Genomic DNA, 19,024 nt, shown 5'->3' with positions numbered 1-19,024 from the left:
CATATGCGTAATAGTAATGAAAGTACAAAACCCAAAACCCATCACAAAAACTTGTTGAGCTTCTAACTGATTGTTCCTCGCTTTTTAGGTTTTGTCTCCCTGCTACTACTGTAATTATGGATTTTTTAAATCGTAGATGTGATGTGTGATATCATTTCAGCGAAACTGCAACCCATTGCATTTACCGTAAATTGATGATTATCCTTTTTATTATCAAAAAATGGGTAATGCGATATGACTTAAATCAAATGGCAATATAAAATAATAAATAGTTACATACTACGTTTGAATCGAATTCCTCCTCCTTAAAAGGAATATAGCAAATGTTTTCAATCTTAACTTACTGCCCTTCGGTTTTGGTTCAGTCAGAACTCTGAACGCAAGGGAATAGAAACGGTAATGGTAGAAAGGGTTGATAGAGAGAGAGAAAGGCGGGACACGTAAGGTAAAATTTCGTAAATGGGTAGAATCCCGCCAGAAAGAAAAGCTTCACAGATTCTCACACTTGATTTCACTCCCTTACCCTGTATTGTTGGCACATAAATTACGCTAAAATATTCCATTGCACTATGACACACTGTTGCTGCTTGTTACGCTTACGACACATACAATTGATTTAAAGTACGATGGTTCGCCATCTGCTTTCGCCAGCTAACTGCCATCTAATTTGTTTGGCATTTTTGTAACGCAAGGAATAAAGATGATAAAGATGGGAGTTTGATTTGAAAGGAAACCGAAATGCAATCACTCACAAACTACACACAAACGCTGGCTTATCCTAATCTAAACGCAAAACGGAGATGTTTTTGCTGATTTATGTGGTTTCGTTTAAAAAATGCCTCGTGCTTCATCTTCCTTCCTTTCCAGTCTAACGTTTACATTAGTGATGTGCTCTTTGGAGCGCACCCACGACTCCGATCCGACTCCGGCCATATCCGACCCACCCTCCTCCCGGAATCGTTCGGAATCGTTCGGAATCGTCTGGAGTCGTCCAGAGTCATTCAGAGTCGCCCGCAGTCGTTCAGAGGAGCAGTCGTACGGAGTCGCAATCATTCTGCTGTCCGATGCAATGTGCTTGTGATCAGGCTTTTCCTTTCGATGTGTTTTTTTTTTCATTCACTTTGCGCGTGCCCTTCGTATACAAGCCTTTGTTTCGAAGGCCGACTCCGACTCCAACCGATTCCAGACGACTCCGACGACTCCGAACGATTCCAAACGACTCCAGACGACTTCGGATGGCTCCGACTTCCAACGACTATGGCCGACTCCGGATGATTCCGAACGACTTCGGATAATGCTGGGCGGACCTACCTTCCGGAGTCGGTTCCGAAATTATCGGAGTCGGATCGGAGTCGACTCCGGATTTTTGCCAACTCTATCCATCACTAGTTTACATCTGCTGCAAAAGTTCCTGCGTGTCCTTATTGTACAGATCGTCCAGCTGGCCATCGGGCTGTTCCCGTGCGCCGACATCGTCCTCCTCCGGCACCGTCGATTTGCGGGTAACCGTGGACGACACACTACTGCTGGCCGATGTGGTTGTCGCACTGCGCTGCGCCAGCTGATACTTAGTTCGCTTGGGCAGCGTGCCGTGCTCGTCCTGATCCTGTGGATCGCTGTCCACCAGGAACGGTTCCGAATCGCTCGCTCCAAGCGGGGATGCTGCGGCATCTTCCTCTTCAGTCGCCAACCGCCGACCACCGTACGACCCCACAGCAGCAGCAGCAGCCGCCGCCGCCGCAGCCGCGGCAGCCACCGTCTCAACCCGCCGGCGCTCTTCCTCCTCCTCTCGCTCGTCCTCGTCCCGCCCTTCCTGCTCGCCCTCTGCTTCATCGTCGTCTTCGGCAAGCTTTTTCTTCAGATGGTTGATCACCTCCTTCTTCTCGTTCAGTATGCTGATGCACTTCGTTATCAGTTCGATCTCGTACAGCCGGCTGTCCTCTTCCTGCTGGCGCTGCAGCTCGACCAGCTCCTCGTGCTCCTCCTTCAGCTCGTGCAGCACCTTGTTCTTCAGCTGCACATCGTTGCGCAAACGGTTCTGGGTGGCGATTGAGTTGGACAGCACATCCGACAGCAGGCACTGGGAGCGCAGCAGTATGACCGAACCGTACGCGACGGTTAGCGCGGGCCCCACCACCTTGCGCCACACGAAATTGTTCTCCTCGACCGCGTAGCTGAACCCGTTCGCGCCGCCCTCGGTGCAGAGTGCCAGCTTGGTCTCGTGCAGGAAATCGTTCCAGGGCCGCTCCAGCCGAATGGCCGTCTGCTGCAGCACCTCGTGGTCGATCTCGGACAGGAAGCTGAGGGGCGTGTTGTACAGCGGGCTGAACACGATTATCTTCAGCAGTATCTTGCGCTCGCCCCAGGTGCTCTCGATGAACGCGTAGTGGTTCCAGGTGCCGCCCTCGCTGCCCGTGGCGGCTACGATCGGCAGCTTGTTCAGATATATATTATCCAGCTCCATTCCTGTATCTGTGGCAGGCACTGCGATGGGGCGTGGGGAGGCGATGGACGATGGTGATTTTACTGGCACAGGAATTCTAACGCGAGGAAGGAAAAAATGGACAGCAGAACACGCATCCAATCAATATGAACGACTTCACTTCATGAATAGACTTGAAATCCCTCCCACCCGCTATGACAGCAGCAGCAAAACGCCTGCAGATTGAGTTAATTTTGCAAACCTTCTATTCGTTCCGTTTCCCCCTTTCTTGCTTTGCTTTGCGTACGAGCAGACGCAACGGTACAAAACGCACTGCAGACCCGAGCGACGCGCACTTGTTTTTCCCACTTTCTTGTTTAACAACTTTACCCTCCTTCGCCACCGTTTTTCGCGTTTGCGTGCCCTTCTTTAGCGTTTCCTATTTATCGGGTTGAACTTGCCCGTCCTAGCAAACAGGTCTGGTGCGGTTTGGGGGTGGAACGGGCGAGCTTTTTGGGGTGGTGTTTTCTTCCTTCCTTCTCTTCTTGCCCTATGCCGAACTGTCAAAGGTAGCTGTCAAACGGCTGACAGGCAAACAAAACCGCATGTGCTTACATCCTTCCACAACGTAGGCATCTTTCGCGGGCGACGAAAATCGCATTCTTTTGCTTTAATATTCTATTTGTGAGGAAATATCGTGCAGCACAACGGTCTGCAATAGAACGCAAGCATGGAGGTCGATACAGCCGCTGAAAGCGTTCCCCGGGAAGCGACCGGCACGGAAAAACTGCACAAGAGGAAACCTGCAACGCAGTTGAGTGAGATTCGTCAAGTGCTTATCCCAAAGACACGGTAATTTTGGTGCAAAACATCTTCAAATGCAACTATCATTGCTTCCGTTAGCATTACTAACTATCATTGCTTCCTATTTCATGGCAGCAAAACGGCGTTGAAAGAAAACTGGATGAAAATTTTTACACCCGTTGTCGAGCAACTCTCCCTGATGATACGATACAACGTTAAAAATAGTAAGGTACATGTTCGAATCCAAAACGGGCCTGGTATCGCTATTCTGCCCAGCAAACTTCTAACCCAGCCGGCAACTTGTTCATCCCCACAGGTGGAAATAAAGGCCACTGATGCGACGCCAGACCTCACCTACCTGCAGAAAGCGGACGACTTTGTGCGTGCCTTTGCGCTTGGATTCGAGGTGGAGGACGCGCTAGCAATGATCCGGCTGGACGATCTGTTCATCGAAAGCTTCGACGTAACGGACGTGAAGTCGCTTAAGGGTGACCACCTTAGTCGAGCGATCGGACGGCTGGCGGGAAAGGGTGGCCGGACCAAGTTCACCGTAGAAAACACGACCAAGACGCGCATCATTCTGCAGGGCTCGAAAATTCACATCATGGGCAGCTACAAGTACATCCAGCACGCCAAACGCGCCCTTAGCCATCTGATTCTGGGCTCGCCGGCCAGCAAGGTGTACGGTAACCTGCGCACGGTGGCCGCCAATCAAGCCTCGCAGCGAATGTAGAGGTGATTGGGGCCAATGCAACGAAAAGATTATTTTGAAATGTAATTTAGTTGTTTAAGAAAACCGTTCATTTTCAAATTATGGGAATGTGTTCTTTGATTTCGTGGGCAATTAAACCCACAGTACAGCAGATCCTGTAATATAGCACGATATTTAACTGTTGGCGATCGTGGTATGGAATAAAGAAGCAACAATACCGTCATTAAAATGCTCTAATCGCAGTATTTCCTGTTAGAAAAGATAGCCGTACGCTAATGTTTGAAGCGCTCGACTCGCTCAGCTAAACGGCGCCCGTTGCGTAGTAGTGGTGCGAGAGGGCTTGCTGGTGTGCGTGGAATGGTATGAAATAAGTGTGTGGTGAAATGGAACCAAAACAAAGTGTTCTCCCTCCCTTCGCACCATCCTGCACCTGTCCGCCACTACCCACGATTGGCGCGTTTCGACACAGATCGGCAGCCAAAATCCTACGCAATAGTACGGTAGTGTGCGGCAGACAGGCACAGTCAGTGTGCGCGTCGTATCTTTTGTTTGTAGCTCGCTCGTAAAAACGACCCTTCAGTCATATCGCCCGCTACTGCGAAACCCAGCTGGGTGCAATCACACCACAAGGGCAGACCAGAACGATGAGCAGCAGGTTTACTACATCGCGAAGGTCGCTGCAGTTCGGAGTGGGCTAGGAAGAAGAGTCCATGTATCGTTCTTTTTTTTTATTTGTTTGTTTGTTTGTTCGGTGTAGTTGCTGACTCCGTCCAGCTGACTCTTGGACTGGGCCATTGTGTTGTTACACCTACAAAGTGTGTACTGGTGCTGTCGATTAGTGTTCATTTTAAGTGCGTCTTATTTTGTGTGTGGCCTCTCCCTGCATGCCGTGTCGGTCTGCCCGTTGTGATCCGATGATCTGCATCACCATCTGCATCAACGCACGGCGTTTGGGATTGCAAGAAAGTAGTGTGCGGCAGGCTGGCCGTAAATATTGAACTTGTGTAGTGTCGTGCGAAAGCCTTGCGAGCGCAAACAAACTCCTTCTCTCCGTAAGCCAGGTGCAATCTTTAAACCCCCCCCCCCTTTTTGCCGTATGGTAAACAAACCTCAGCACAACCCTCGCGATCATGGCGTTAGAATCGCCCGTCCGGCACACCATCGGCCAGTTGTGCGAGCTGTGGGCTCACATTTACGATAGCCATTCGTCAGCGGACATTTACCAGGTAGGCGGTGCGGAGTAGTACCGGCAGATACTATTACCTCTAAGCATGGTCATGGACTTACTGTGGTGCGGTGGTTTTGATAACCCTTTTTTTCTTCGGCAGCGGAAACCGGAGATAGAACAGTTCCTCGAAGGATTCAACCAGCTTAGCGAGGAGGATCGTTTACATCTCGTTCGGTTGAAGTAAGTAGCATCGTCACGGAGCCGGTTTTCTTATCACTTTCCGGAAGCAGTTATTCCAGTTTGGCTGGAGTCGGCCAATGCTTGCCGTGTTTGGGAGATAAGTTGACACGGATGATTCAATTGCTGCAAGAATCCCTTGCGCGCTTAATCTATGCTGTTGTATGAGCTTTTTTTCTTTCTTTCTCTCTCTCTATCTTTGTACGCCTTTCCACAGCCGGTACGAGAATATTTCATCCGCCTTATCACGACAGCTGCTTTTATTGATATACGAAATCTGTGATCCCGCCGTAAAACGGTACGCTCGGGCTGATTCAACATCTACGACGGTTGGATCGCGCAATAATTCTTCCACTGCTACTATCACCACCCCACCCGCCGCCTTCGACGAAGCAAGCCATGCAGGGGAAAGAACGCTAGATGGCAACGCCGATGAAGAGGAGGTACGTTCGGTTGCTAACATGCCTGGCTACACACACATTTTAAGGCATAACAAACCGATTCAAAACATGCCCTAGACTGCCCAACGTAACATGGGCATCGCGGCTTTGTGGGCACACCAATTACAAGCGATACAATTACTTGCCCTAGATGCCGAGGCTGTTAGCTATTTTCTTATCTACGTTTACTAAATTATCTTCGCAGGCAAAATCGCTTCTTCGTGCGGATAGCAGTGAAAGCCGTTGCCAGTGGTTGAAGGATTTCTTTCTCAACGACATTGGTGGTTTGTTGCTAAGAACGCTGTCCAAAATTGGTGCCAAAGTATGTGTGGCGTGTAAATCAATTCGATCAAGGTTTTATTTGCTTCTTTTTTCCCCCTCCAACCGTTCCGTAGGATATTGCAAACAGTCGTGAAATAGCGGCCCTACTGGTACGCATTCTACCGACCACGAAGTGGCACCCGGCGGACAGTTGCCCGACGAACAGTCCGCTTGCGCTGCAACCAGGATACGGCGAATTTTTGCGCAACGCATTAAAAATGCCCACCTACAACGGAGAATGGTATCGTGACAATTTTAAACGGTCCTTACAAAATGGAGGAACCACTGCGGCGCTGCTCCGCTCGTACTCGAACTCACAGGAAGGCGGCGGGTCCGGTGCAATACCGGCAGCCTTTGTACGGCAACTGAGTGGACCTAAAACGTTCGCCACCACGGCTGACTATGCCAGCGCGACACAGCACCTGCATCGGTGCACGGTGAGCGATTCGAAAACGCTTTCGCAAGATCAATTCACCCTCACCGTGCTGGATCTGCTGGAAAGCTTGGTCGTGCACGAAAATGTGCTCACTATCGATGAAAACTCCGTTACCGTGTCTTGCCTGCGCGTGGCACTGGAGCAGCTCAAGCGCCAGGAACGGTTGGAGGAAAGCCTGGAGAATCGGCACATTATACGCCACAAACTGCTCGGCCTGGTGATGCTGTGCCTGAACAATATGTTTTTTCTCGAATCGCTCGACTCGAACGATCTTAGCCTGCGTGCGGTAGCGTCCGATATGATCGAGCTGTTGCGGGAAGAGTTAAACGAACGGCCAACCGATGCACTATCGTCAGAATTTACCTACAATCTAATCTACACGATAGTGGCCGCGGTCAATCAAACGTTTCTGCACTTCTGCCACAATCTCGTGAGCGAACAGCTGTTTCTGACGATATTTAAGCTGCTGGAAAGTAATGTTGAGATTGTGAAGCACACGTACAGCTACCTGCAGCTCGGGACACGCGCGTGCGGGTCCACACACAACAATAACAACCGATACGATGTAGAACCATGCGTACAAATGATGCCAAACTGTTCCTCTGGGTTGATTGAGATACTGATAAAAATGTTACAGAATTTCATTTTTGCCCTCGCACCAACCAGAGCCAGCTACAGGAAGGCACGGAAGAGCCGCTTCCGGTTGCATCATTCGCGCCTGGAAGCTCGCAACGGATACGTGTGTGCGCTGGAAAACCTGTTGCTCAATCTGTTCCCGCAGGTGAAACACTCCGACCAACGGTTGATGGTGAACTTCTTCAAGGTGTATCAGCTTTGCTGCTGCAACACGAACGCAAACACGCTGGAGGTGCTAATGAAGCTGTCCAACGACGAGCTGATACCGAAGCTGCGGCTCACCTTTGCAAGCCGTGCCGTGGTGCACGCCATCTTCAACCGATCGCAGTGTGAAACGTGCGAATCGGATCGTCCAGCCAACACGTTCTACGAGCAGTTCACTCGCACCCATCGGGAGGTGTTTGGAGAGTTTAGGCGGATGGAGAATCGATCCCGTATGCCAACGTTTCTGCGCTATCTGCTGGATATTGCCCGAGTTATTCCGTACCGGTTGCGATCGTTTATGTTGCAAGAGCTGGTGCTAAAGCTGCTGCAAGATGAGCTCGATCGTATGAAAGAAGGAAGAGAGTCGGAACGCACGGTCACCAGATTCGCCAGCGAGGATGACGGTGGAAGGGATATCGTAAACGCCTGTCTGCTGATTGTCTGTCGTGTCGTCATGCAACAGGAGGAACGTGAGATGAGTCTGTTCTATCGCGAGGAAACACTGGAACTGTTGCGGGTGCTTAGTGGACGGGTGGAATTTGCACACAGCATGCATCTCATCATGACGATCGGCATGCGCGGTGGTTCGTTGACGGAGGAGCTCGAGCAAAAGCTGGCCGAAATTCTGTTCTCCAACTTGGATGAGGAGATAGCGTATGTTGGAAGTCTTTTTGCAACAATTTCCGACAGCAAGCTGGATGTTCCACTGAAATCCATTGAGAAGCAGTCGCCGTCGAGGCGCTTGCAGCGAGAAGAATCGTTAGAAACGATACTTCAATTGCACCAGGAGCACTGGAAAACGGTTCGGCAATTGCTGAAGGAAAGTAAACGCTTTCGCAAGCTGTTCCTGCGCCGTTACGATGGCGCGAACGGAGTTCGACAATTTCTAGATCTCACGTACAACTTAGCGAGCGTTTGTCTTTTTCGCAGTCGGCTTAAATCAATTCAAGAAACGGTACCTACGCTCACGGAACAATCTTCCGCCCTGCTTCAACTAACGAACCACGGCGAACAGCTGCATGGTTTCGAACCGGAGCGAAGAAGCGTACTGAACATCTTTCACTTTAACGACCAGCTTATCGATGGTTCGCTATCGAGTGCCGGCAGCCTGTACTATAGTGCCACTGCTAATGTTGCGCATGTTGGAACCATCCCCACACCCGGGACGATAGAGGAGGAGGATGATTTTTCCTTCTTGCGAGAACTGCAGCTTGCTACGATCACCGAAGAATGGAAGAGAGAGTTTCTGTTTCCCAACGGCCAATCAGCTGTACGTGACAGTAAGCTGGAGAAGAAGTGGTCCCTTACGGAGCTGTTCAACATCCGGCAGATGCTAAGCAACCTGATGGAGGAAATTATGGGTGGCCCAGAGCACCAAGACTCGCTGGAACGACGCATCAATAGTTTGCCAGCGGACGCCAGAAAGCTGCTGATTGAAACGGGAAATCCAACGATAAGGAAAAGGTTAACGAGCCTACTGGAAATCGTCATGGCTTCCATGCAGCTCCTCATGGACGGTCTGCCGGGTAGCACTGAGGATTGTGAAAGCTTAAAACCGGAGCTGGGTAAGTTGAGCTAGTTGTGGGGGTTTGTGCAAGGTGTGTTTGGAAGGGTGTGTGGAACGGATGCAATTCGATCTGCTTGTTTCTTTTGTGTTTGTGTGTGTGTGTATTGAACCCACTCGCCATTTGAACCTATTCGCTGAAACCCTATAAATGAGGCACACATACTGAAGCGTTGGGTTTGGTAGTTAGCTCTCGATATAAACACTCTTGTTGCCTCTTCTTTACTGCGCGGACACTACTAAATGTAACATTTGGTGCACACAAAAATAACCAACAAATTGGCGATTAATGGTTTCGTTCTCTATTGCAGCAAACGCGATGCAGGTTGCGCTACTGGAGTTGAAAAAAATGCTGCTAAACTGTGCCACCAAAGACTGGGACTGTCCCAGTACAGCGAACAACGTTATCAACGTGCTGCATGCACTGCTAAAGGTGGCTGAAATGCGCAAAGATTCAGCTGCGATGCCATACGTCATACAGCAAGATGTTGTTGATACCGAACGTGAACGGAGTGCTTTCACGAAAATGCAATTGTACGACCACGAGGTAGACCAACTGGTGGCGCCCTTGTACCATGAGGAAGAAAGGGATGATTTGAGCTCAACGGATGAGTCATTTACAACCGCGCGAGAAGACGGCTACGAGGGAGACGTGGAAATCGATCCATATTCTCCTGCGGAACTGATCGCGAGAAAGCAATCCATCGGAGGGGTGAAACAGTGCAACGCAAACCGTTTGGTAAACGAGCAAATCTGTACAATCGTAACGGAGATTCTGGTGGAACTGTCAAGACGTTGCGTGGAGCGTCCGGACCACTGGTGCCCCGTACTGGCCCAGATGGTGGTGAAGCTGAACATTATTCGCAACTATCTCGGTGGTTCGCTGTACCTCATACGCGGATTTGCGACGGTCCTGCAAACGAGCGATGCACGGCTGAAAGAGCTACAGGCGGCCATCGTGGACTTGATCGTGGATCTGGACGTACCGGAAGTGTTGATCAAGTTCGTACAGCTGCTGGGACACAAGGACCCTCCGGTGCAGTTGATTCTCACGAAGCTGGCAAATCTGTTCGAGGCCGGCTCCGGGCTGGAATGTTACCAGTGCGTACAGTTTCCAGTGCTACATGCAGATCGCACATTTTCCTCCTCCTGTGACGTACTGTTGGCGAAAAAGATAACGTTTCTGCGAGAGCATCATCTGTTTTTCAACGTGCGTACCGGGCTGACGGACGCCGCCACAATTGTACCCTTGAACTATGCCAACTTTTACCCGTGGCATGGTAGCGGCTTTACCGTTTCAGCGTGGGTTCGTGTGGCACAGCTAGCCGACCGGCAGCAAATGGACTTTACGCACCTATTTTCCGTCGGCAGTGAAAAGCAAATGCTGTCGGTTTATTTCAACTCCCAGCGCCAGCTGGTGGTACGGTTCAGCAAGCCGGACCGGCTGATAGCACCGACAAACACGAAGCGATATCTCAGCAAGGCCATCAGCAGATCGGAGTGCTGCGACAACTGCACCAAGGAAATGCAACACTTGTGGATGTACAAACACCTGCTGCGGGGCATGACCGAGGCGGCGTCACACACGTTTATGCTCGATACACCGCGCGCACAGTGCGTGTACTGCTTCAAGCAGCTGCCCGTTGGACAGGCATGGAAGGAAGCGGCCGAGTACAGTGTGGATTCGAGCGCACCGAAACGGGTAGATCCCGACCCAGCCGATGTGCTGCTGCGCCAGTGTACGATAGGGCAGGATTGGTGCGTACCCGAAGGGTGCTGGTCGATGCTAACGTTCGCCATACAGCAGAACGATGATTCGGTGCAGGTAACGGTTACGCATGACGGTGTGCAACAGTTGGCGCAGTTTTCGCTACCAAATCCCTGCAAGATACACATCGATACGGATTTAACCGTGCTTTCCGTAGGGCACCGATCGGGCGGACCGAACGAGTGTTCTGTTGGGTACGGCCTGTCCGGTGTACACGTGTTTAGCAGATGCATTACGGACGAGGCCGCTTTAGCGAACCTGTACGCCATCGGGCCGAATGTTACAAATTTCGTGGCCTTTGCCTCCGGATACATGATTCCAAACTATGGCACGCTAAACTTGTCGAAACTTTCGACCGACACGCTGCGCACAGTGGCTTCCCTGCAGCTGCTAGAAAAGGCCCATCTAGGGTATCTGACGGCCAACAAACTGGAATCATTCGTGGCTCGCCATCAAAACATAGGCCTAATGTCGTACGCTGGCAGGCTGCGATCGATAGAAATTGAATCGTTGCAGCGATCGTTGCTAACCGCCGGCGGTGTGTCCATTATGCTCGTTTGCTTCGCCCGTGTTGTGGAGCTCAGCGAATCGCCCGCACTGCATATAGCGGCTCTGAAGCTACTGCTTCGCGTCGCTCATTGCAATCACGATTTCTTCAACGAGTTCGTTCAGTGCAACTACCTCGAGTTGATCGGCGTAGTGCTGAAGAACAAAAAGTGCCACAAAGATGTCGCCCTGCTGACGACACTGCTGGAGGTGGCATTCGATCAGCCGATCGTGGCGAAGCGGGGCGATCACTATCGCGTACTGACCACCTCCTCGGCCCGCATTCGCTACCCGGGCATGGTAACGTTCCTGCTGGAAAACTTTCAAATCTGGATCGACCAATCGGAGGAAGTGCTGGACATTCTGCTGTCCGTACTAGCTACCGCCACACGCGACAAACATCCGGGCATGATGTACAACTGTCAGCGCTTACAGGATGCGTCCCTGGTGTCGGCACTGATCGACTTTTGTCGCGTAAATTTCGTCATTCCAGCGAAAACGGTCAAAATTTCCCGCAATGCCGCCGACCTGCTCGTATCGCTGATTGCGATCCTGTCCCAGACGCCGCCGAAGGTGACGCTGCTGAATGAGATCATGGAGCTGCTGCTGCTGATGCACAAGCCCACCGACAGCTATGTGACGCACGATCGACAAAAGTTCTACTTCAACATAAGCCCCAACCAGTTCGGTGGCGGTGGAAAGCAGCGTGGCGACAGGACGGCAGCGGCTAGTAGCAGCGGTGCTGCCAGCAGTAGTGGACCGTCGACACCCAAGCTGCAGCTGCGGGATCGACGCCTTCGTCCACAGTCGCAGCTGCGGAAAATTCTTCCCCTTACAATCACTTCCGGCAGCAACAGCTCGTTCGAGTCAGCCACGACGAGCTTCATCATTGACACAAGTCAGACCGCCGCGACGAATGCAAACAGCAGTTCAAATACCACCGTTTCACCCGATGATAAGAGCCGCAGTACGACGGCAAACACACCGAAAAGTCCAAAAATGAGCTCACCAGACGGCGGTGGCCTGGGCATGGAGGAGTATTATGAAAAGCTAAATAAAGCCATTGCCGAGGGCAAGTTGCGCCGGAAAAGTTTGCTCGACAGCATCGACCGGGGGAGCAGCAAACGAAAGTTAAGACGGTTGAAAAGTACGCCCAACATCAGAGCTTCGTCTGGCAGCCGGAAAAAGCAGATCGGATCGCCTCGCCTTACCGGCGGATCGCCGCGCAGAGCTTCTTGCTGCGCACGGAATGAGGCGAGCCGCAGCAATGCAAGCCCACAGCAACACCAATCTCAAAGCGCACCAACGACATCGTCCTCGTCCACAGCGTCCAGCACGATCAGGTACAAATTCTTCGAACAAAACTACTTTGCCACCGGAAACGACTTCCTGCAGGAGAGCTTCCTGCGCGTCATGTGTGACTTTCTGCTCATTCTGCCGGACAGCGATGCGTGCAAGTTTTTGAGTGGGGAAAACCGTATCCTGGAAACGCTGCTCATCCTAGCCAACAATGGCAATATTCGCATCCGCACCATGCTGCTGAACCTGGTGGCCGTCATCGACGATCGGATCGATGGGGCGCGGACCTCGGGCAGCAGTGGTGCTGCTGGAGGCAGCACGGGTCCGTCCGGTGGAGGATCCGTTTTGCAACAGTACAGCGAGGAGCAGTCGAAAGTGTTCTGGTACCACCTGGCCAATCAAATCGGAACGCATAGCGTCAACGCGGAGCTGCTGGGCAGCTGCTATCGGTGGATAACGAAATCACACGCGCCGTTGGCGATGGATCGCGGGGACGATCATCCACTGGCCACGCTGTTGCAGGATCGGTCGGTGGAAATCGTGCGAGAAAATGGATTGAACGTGTTGATAGCGATTCTCATTCAAGCACACATTGATCCAACGCTGTTTCGCGGCGTGCTGCACGTGATAGAGTACGTCTGCACGAAGCATCGTCGCCGGGCCGGTCAGCACATGATCGACAATGGGCTGGTGTGGGCACTGGTAAAGACGGCAGTGAAGATGAACGAGAAAGAAGAGCTCGTGCAGGCGGAAAGTAGAGCATACTTGCTGGAGTTTTTAACCAGCTTTTCACACCTAATAATACTGAGCAGTGTCGCGAATGTAAGTGCAGCTAAACAGACAGAATAAGAAGGCAAGGCTTTTGTAATTAGGCTTACTTTACATTTAAAATGTGTTTTGCAGCCTTTCTGGGATCTATTAAACGGACTGACGGTGGCACAAAAGCACAAGAACGAACGTGTAACAAGAGCGGTACGCGATCTTCACGCCGCCCTGCTGCGGAATGTTCTGCAAATATTCATCTTTCGTCCCAAGCAGTCAATTATTGGTCACAAAAACACTTGTAAGTGTATTTCGCATTATATCCTTTATCATTCAGATGTATTTTTTAAATGCTCTTTAACAATACAAACACATTTTGTTCTCTTCTTTAGCTTTCACCGTTGAGCTTGCAGGATGTGTTCTCTCCAAGTCGGAAGTAAAGACGCGTTTTAATCGACTGCACGATAAAGCGATTCAGTTCGTCACAAACAGTGATCCCGAGGGCGACCTGTCCGATCCGGAGATGGCACTCGTGCGGCACCTGATGAACCGCACGTTGAATGGTAATCCGCGCGGTGGCAATATTATCCTCTGGTGTTTGCTGCCCAAGCGCTCCATTCGGCTGAAAATCTACACGATCAAGCAGCTGGGCCAGTACCTGGAAAGTGGTGGCAACCACCTGTCAGCCATCTGCGACGTAAAGATGCTGAAAGTGTTTGTGCAAAGCATATTGCTGCTGAATCAAAAGCACATCCCGCTGGAAGATCTGCGCCTGGTGAACGCTTTCTATCAGTCGATCGATGGAGGTTTGTCGCACGGTGCCAGCTGGAACCTGACGCAGACGTTGAAAGATTTCGAGTACCTGCGTGCGATCAGCATGAACGACCAGGAGCAGACGATAATGAAATCGATTGCACGGCAGGAGAAGCTGATCTACTCGTGTACGGTCGCGGCGATGCAGATTACGCGCAACAGCGTCGAAAAACAGAACCGGCTGCGCAAAGAGCTGATCATACAGCTGCGCAAGGATAACGATTATCGATTTTACGACCAGTGGCACCGGCTGGTCGATCGGATGACGCACGACGACGCACCGTGGTACAATGCTCGGCTGTATCCAAGCTCCTGGGAGCTGGATGACACGTACGGGCCGGATATGGCGCTGAAGCGCATGCGGCGCTGCCCGATGACGATCGATCGGCGGTTTCTGCTGAAGGAAACGGTGCCGGAAAGCAAACACGGTGCAGAGGAGGAGCGTGAGCAGACACCGTTGCTGGCGTACCTGTTCTCAAACGACTATCGGCACGAGTATTCCGTCGAGGATCAGGTGCTGTACACGTTCACGGTGCGCAAAACCTCGCCGAGCTACGAGCAGGAGTGCGAATGCATCATAACGAGCACGGAGCTGGTGCTGAAACCGTACGATGCGGGCGAGCTGGAGATATACGACCTGCACGACATCACCAAAATCTGGACCAAGCGGTACGAGCACCAGGAGTCGGCAGTGGAGGTGTTTCTCAAGTGCGGAAAATCGCTGTTCATCGTGTTTCACCGCGATCCGAGCGAACGGGATACGTTCGAAGGGTTCTTCCACGATCTCGTCGTGCGCTGTGGCCGCCAGGAGCTGGATCACTACACGCAGCAATGGCGCGAAGGGGCGCTCTCGAACTGGGAGTATCTGATGCTGCTGAATCAGATTGCCGGACGTACGTATCACGATCTCATGCAGTATCCCGTGTTCCCTTGGGTGCTGGCAAACTATGACACCCGGACGCTGGATCTGCTGGCCGAGCGAAGCTTTCGGGTGCTGGAAAAACCCATCGCCGTGCAGCACCGGGAGCTGGAAAAGCACTACATCAACAACTACAACCATCTGCGACAGGCGGAGAGTGGCGATCCGAATGGCGGGCGGCGGAAAATACAGCCGTACCACTACAGCTCACACTACTCCAACTCCGGCACGGTGCTGCACTTTCTGGTGCGTGTCCTTCCGTTCACATCGCTGTTTCTGCAGTATCAGGACGACAGCTTCGATATACCGGACCGGACGTTCCACTCGCTGCAAACGACGTGGAACCTGGCGAGCAAGGATTCGCCAACCGACGTGAAAGAGTTGATACCGGAATTTTTCACCTTTCCCGAGTTTCTGGAAAACCAGGAGGGTTTCGATTTCGGCACCCGGCAGTCGGGCGAACCGGTCAATCACGTAGAGCTGCCGGCGTGGTGTGGCGGTTCCGCCCGCCTGTTTGTGCTGATTCACCGCCAGGCCCTGGAGGCAAACATCGTGCGTCGGCAGCTGAGCCACTGGATCGATTTAATCTTCGGCTACAAGCAGTCTGGCCAAGCGGCCATCGATGCTATCAACGTGTTCCATCCGGCCACTTACTGTGATTTCACCGCCTCCGATATCGACGATCCGGTCATGAAGCTAGCGCTGGAAACGATGGTCAAAACGTACGGCCAGATGCCGCGCCGTCTGTTCGACACTCCGCATCCTCCGCCGGCCATGAACCCGCTCGTAGCCAATCCGCCGAAGGTATTGGAAAGCGTGATCGGTCTACGGTGGGGTTTGTACTGCGGAAGTCCCATACTGTCCGATCCCAGACTGGCCGATGTGTGGGAGAAGCATTCGAAAGAATCGTTGGGCGGCATTGTGATAGAGCGCGGTACACTTCCGCCTGCCACACTGGCCACCCTCGATGGTGATAAGGTATTTGTGTTGCCGGAAAAGATGAACATATTTTGTGCGACCACGCAAGGCACGGGGTCGAAGAAGCATTACACGATCAGCTGGGGTGAAATGGACGATCGGTTAAGGATACGGTTGCTCCAGGACACGGGCTCGACAGAACGGCCGAGGGAACTGTTCTACGGTAGCAACAGCGTCGCGTACGATCCCATCACGGCCTGCGGATCGGATGCGCACTGTACGAGCATCTTTTTCGGCCACCGTTCCGGCCGGATCGTCGTGTTTCAGCAACGATCGCGCCGCAGAAGGGGTTCCTTCTTCAATCAGAACATGCAACCGTCGGTCGCGATGATGTCTCGCTCGCGCTCCAGCTCATTCCGTCGGTGGATCGATCGAAAGAGCGCCAATCTGCGCCGTCGGTTAGAGATGGATCCGGACGAACAGCAGCCACAGCCGCAGCAAGAGCAGCGGCTACCGCCCGACGATCAGATTGACTGGGCGTACCCGATACAGTTGCTCAAGCACCGGGCGCCGATCAGTGCCATACGCATATCGATGGAGTACAAGATCGCCGTGAGCGTTTCGCTCGACGGTTGTGCCGCCATCTGGGATGTGAACAGTTTGATGTACGTGCGTGAAATTCCCAAACCGGTCAATATGCTGCATTCGAGGATCAGCCACGTTGCCATCAGTCCAACGCTGGGTGACATTGTGCTGGTACACTCGGCGAGTGCCGGTTCGGCCCGGCCCGCCACAGCGACCATTGGCGGACAGGAGTCGTGGAGCAGTGCAACGTTGGTGGAGGAAGACGACAGTTTCGAAGTAACGGAAAATTATAATGCCGACTACGTGAACATCACAATGGACACGAATCGGCGCGATCAGCTGCGACTGTACACGATCAACGCGCAGTACGTCGAGCACGTGTTTGTCGAGAGTCCAATACAGGCGATAACGTACTCCACGGTAAAGGAAGGCTGCGGCGTTAACTGTATCGTGGTCGCGCTCGAAAGTGGCATCGTGCGGTTCTACTCAAGCTGGAATCTTGCCCTACTGCGGGAGGTTAACGTTGAACCGAATGGCGTTAAGTGGTAGGTGGCGCACGCAAAGGTGCTCGCAAACTGGCTTTTCTTCCATTAACCGTTGCTTTCTCTCTTTACAGCGCCCTGTTTTCAAAGTATCAACATCTAATTCTGCTGACCGCCAGCAACACCGTTCAAACGTGGACGGCCGAAGGTCTGGCCGGGGCTTTGCCGAGCATACAAGAACCATATCAATAGAGGGTGTACAGATGGGCTAGTGAGCATCGTGCATGTAACGATCAATACTTATCTATATTAATCAAGAAGCATGTAACATTTGTTGGGTAGTATGTACGATTGTTTTTTGAGTGTGTTATTGTTTATCGAGATTATTTTTGCCACATTTATCAACTGAGCAGAGTTTAAAGGGAGTTTAAATAAAATAAATACGCAAGATTTACAGTTCTACTCTCGAACAGTCTAGGAAGTCGTTTGCACTTTATTCGTTCTCGAATGTATTAAGCATCGGCAAATCCTGCATCGTTACGCCGTTGCCGAGCAGAAGCTTAATCAGCTCAAGCGAGCTCATAGCGGTGCCCGCTATTACATGCGGAAAGCGCTGCACTTTACCCTCGTGGTAGATGAAGGCGATTCGTTTGCTGAGAAAGTCCGTGTAGTACCCTAACTCGGCCACCTTCACGTGTCTTTGGTTTCGCCCATCAAAGAGCTCAATGTCCACGCGCATCGATTCGGTTGGGCGCAGATCGGGCGCTGCTACCTGCACAATTCGATAACCGACCGGCAGCTGGTCGTAAAACTGTTGATATATCTGTACCATTTCATCGAACAGTTCCACCGCGCCCTGGGCCGTTGTGTGCGCTCCAAACACCTGCACTTCGTTCGATTGAGCGCTTTCGAAATGGTACCGTTTGCCACTGGCGACTAGCCGCAGTGGCAGCGCCGAAGGAAACACCGACAATTTCGTGAAGTAGCCTAGGAAGCTGAGGAGTGATCCACCGCCACATAGATGCAGCAGGTTCACCTTATCCACTGGTTCGTCCTCCTCCTGTATCAGAAACAGCGACTCCTTGCTCACCATAGCCGCCTCTACCAGAAAGCTCCGCACAAAGTCAGGATTGCAGAACAGGATGCATTTATTGCGCCGAAACAGTTCGCTGCAGTACATCGGCAATCGAAGGTCCATCCAGGCCGCATCCCCTGTCATGTACAGACATGCAGGACCGAATTCTTCCAGCTGCTCCTGAACCGGGTCGACATTGCTCGGTCGATTCCTTGTGGCTGCTCGGGGTGGAACCGGTTTTTCGTAAATACATTTCGCCCCCTCTTCGGGTGTACGTTCGTGCAGATCGTTCGGGATGGACAGGAAGCTGTTGGCAATAAATGCATCGGCCACTTTGTAGCTCTGCTCTTTGAGCATTTTTAAATCATCCCGAGCAAGGACGGCCCTTGACTTGAGTTGCTGCTGTTCCTCCTTGCTGGACGACTGCTGGATACGCTTCTGCAGGTCCACGCGGTACTGCTCGATTTCCTTTTTGCGCCTCTCCACGTCCCGGTACAGCTCCCACTGCTGTATGAGATTGTCGCAATCCAGTGGATACTTTCGCAGCCGGATGTTCTGTTTTAAGCGCTCTAAATTGCCCAATTTATGATGGAAGTCGAGGTAGGGTACTAACACCGCGAACTGTTCCCGTGCCTTGTCGCCGGTGAGATAGAGCGCCGAGGACAGGCATCTTCTATTTCCCCTTAAAACGAAGGGTAACTTTAACATGATTGATAACGACGACCAGACGAGGTGCACTAATTTATCGTCATCTGTTTCTTGTTTACGTCCAAACACTGTCGAAGGGAGGTTTTGTTTATGCAACCGGCTAACACTGGTTCCGATGCGGTCTGTTTCTGTTGGCATGGACACATCGCCTCAGGTAAAAGCATTTTAAATTAAAATATATATTTACCTGGCCCATGAATGCTAA

General features: G+C 51.8%; 4 protein-coding genes across 7 annotated transcripts; 2 read left to right on the top strand and 2 right to left on the bottom strand.

The window, feature by feature from the left end:
* Positions 1-180: 180 nt before the first annotated feature.
* LOC11176109 (GRB10-interacting GYF protein 2) lies at positions 181-2,978 on the bottom strand. Of its 2 annotated transcripts, none has more exons than XM_061641123.1 (2): positions 2,685-2,978; positions 181-2,540 (listed from the first exon to the last, which is right to left on the bottom strand). In XM_061641123.1, exon 2 carries the CDS (start codon positions 2,462-2,464, stop codon positions 1,391-1,393), a length of 1,074 nt encoding a protein of 357 aa, XP_061497107.1. In that variant the 5' UTR covers positions 2,465-2,540; positions 2,685-2,978; the 3' UTR covers positions 181-1,390. The 2 variants fall into 2 exon arrangements, with proteins under 2 accessions (XP_061497107.1, XP_061497108.1); XM_061641124.1 differs by having other exon boundaries at positions 2,633-2,969.
* An 11-nt stretch (positions 2,979-2,989) lies between these two features.
* On the top strand, positions 2,990-4,167 carry LOC1273971 (RNA-binding protein PNO1). 2 transcript variants are annotated; one of them, XM_313027.5, is made up of 3 exons: positions 2,990-3,274; positions 3,362-3,455; positions 3,543-4,167. In XM_313027.5, exons 1-3 carry the CDS (start codon positions 3,153-3,155, stop codon positions 3,957-3,959), a joined length of 633 nt encoding a protein of 210 aa, XP_313027.3. In that variant the 5' UTR covers positions 2,990-3,152; the 3' UTR covers positions 3,960-4,167. The 2 variants fall into 2 exon arrangements, with proteins under 2 accessions (XP_313027.3, XP_061497110.1); XM_061641126.1 differs by having other exon boundaries at positions 3,000-3,274; positions 3,362-4,167.
* Positions 4,168-4,270: 103 nt separating this feature from the next.
* On the top strand, positions 4,271-17,506 carry LOC1273970 (lysosomal-trafficking regulator). 2 transcript variants are annotated; one of them, XM_061641105.1, is made up of 10 exons: positions 4,357-4,611; positions 4,696-5,164; positions 5,267-5,346; positions 5,561-5,786; positions 5,989-6,105; positions 6,179-8,945; positions 9,256-13,379; positions 13,461-13,620; positions 13,712-17,099; positions 17,171-17,506. In XM_061641105.1, exons 2-10 carry the CDS (start codon positions 5,069-5,071, stop codon positions 17,286-17,288), a joined length of 11,076 nt encoding a protein of 3,691 aa, XP_061497089.1. In that variant the 5' UTR covers positions 4,357-4,611; positions 4,696-5,068; the 3' UTR covers positions 17,289-17,506. The 2 variants fall into 2 exon arrangements, with proteins under 2 accessions (XP_061497088.1, XP_061497089.1); XM_061641104.1 differs by having other exon boundaries at positions 4,271-5,164.
* Positions 17,487-18,937, bottom strand: LOC11176149 (serine--tRNA synthetase-like protein Slimp). Its single transcript, XM_003436679.2, has one exon. The coding sequence runs from the start codon at positions 18,817-18,819 to the stop codon at positions 17,530-17,532; it is 1,290 nt and encodes a 429-aa protein (XP_003436727.2). The 5' UTR covers positions 18,820-18,937; the 3' UTR covers positions 17,487-17,529.
* Positions 18,938-19,024: the final 87 nt, after the last annotated feature.

This window comes from Anopheles gambiae, chromosome 2 (assembly GCF_943734735.2).
Source record: "Anopheles gambiae chromosome 2, idAnoGambNW_F1_1, whole genome shotgun sequence".
Lineage (NCBI taxonomy): Eukaryota > Metazoa > Arthropoda > Insecta > Diptera > Culicidae > Anopheles > Anopheles gambiae.
This window is presented reverse-complemented; position numbering and strand designations above follow the sequence as displayed.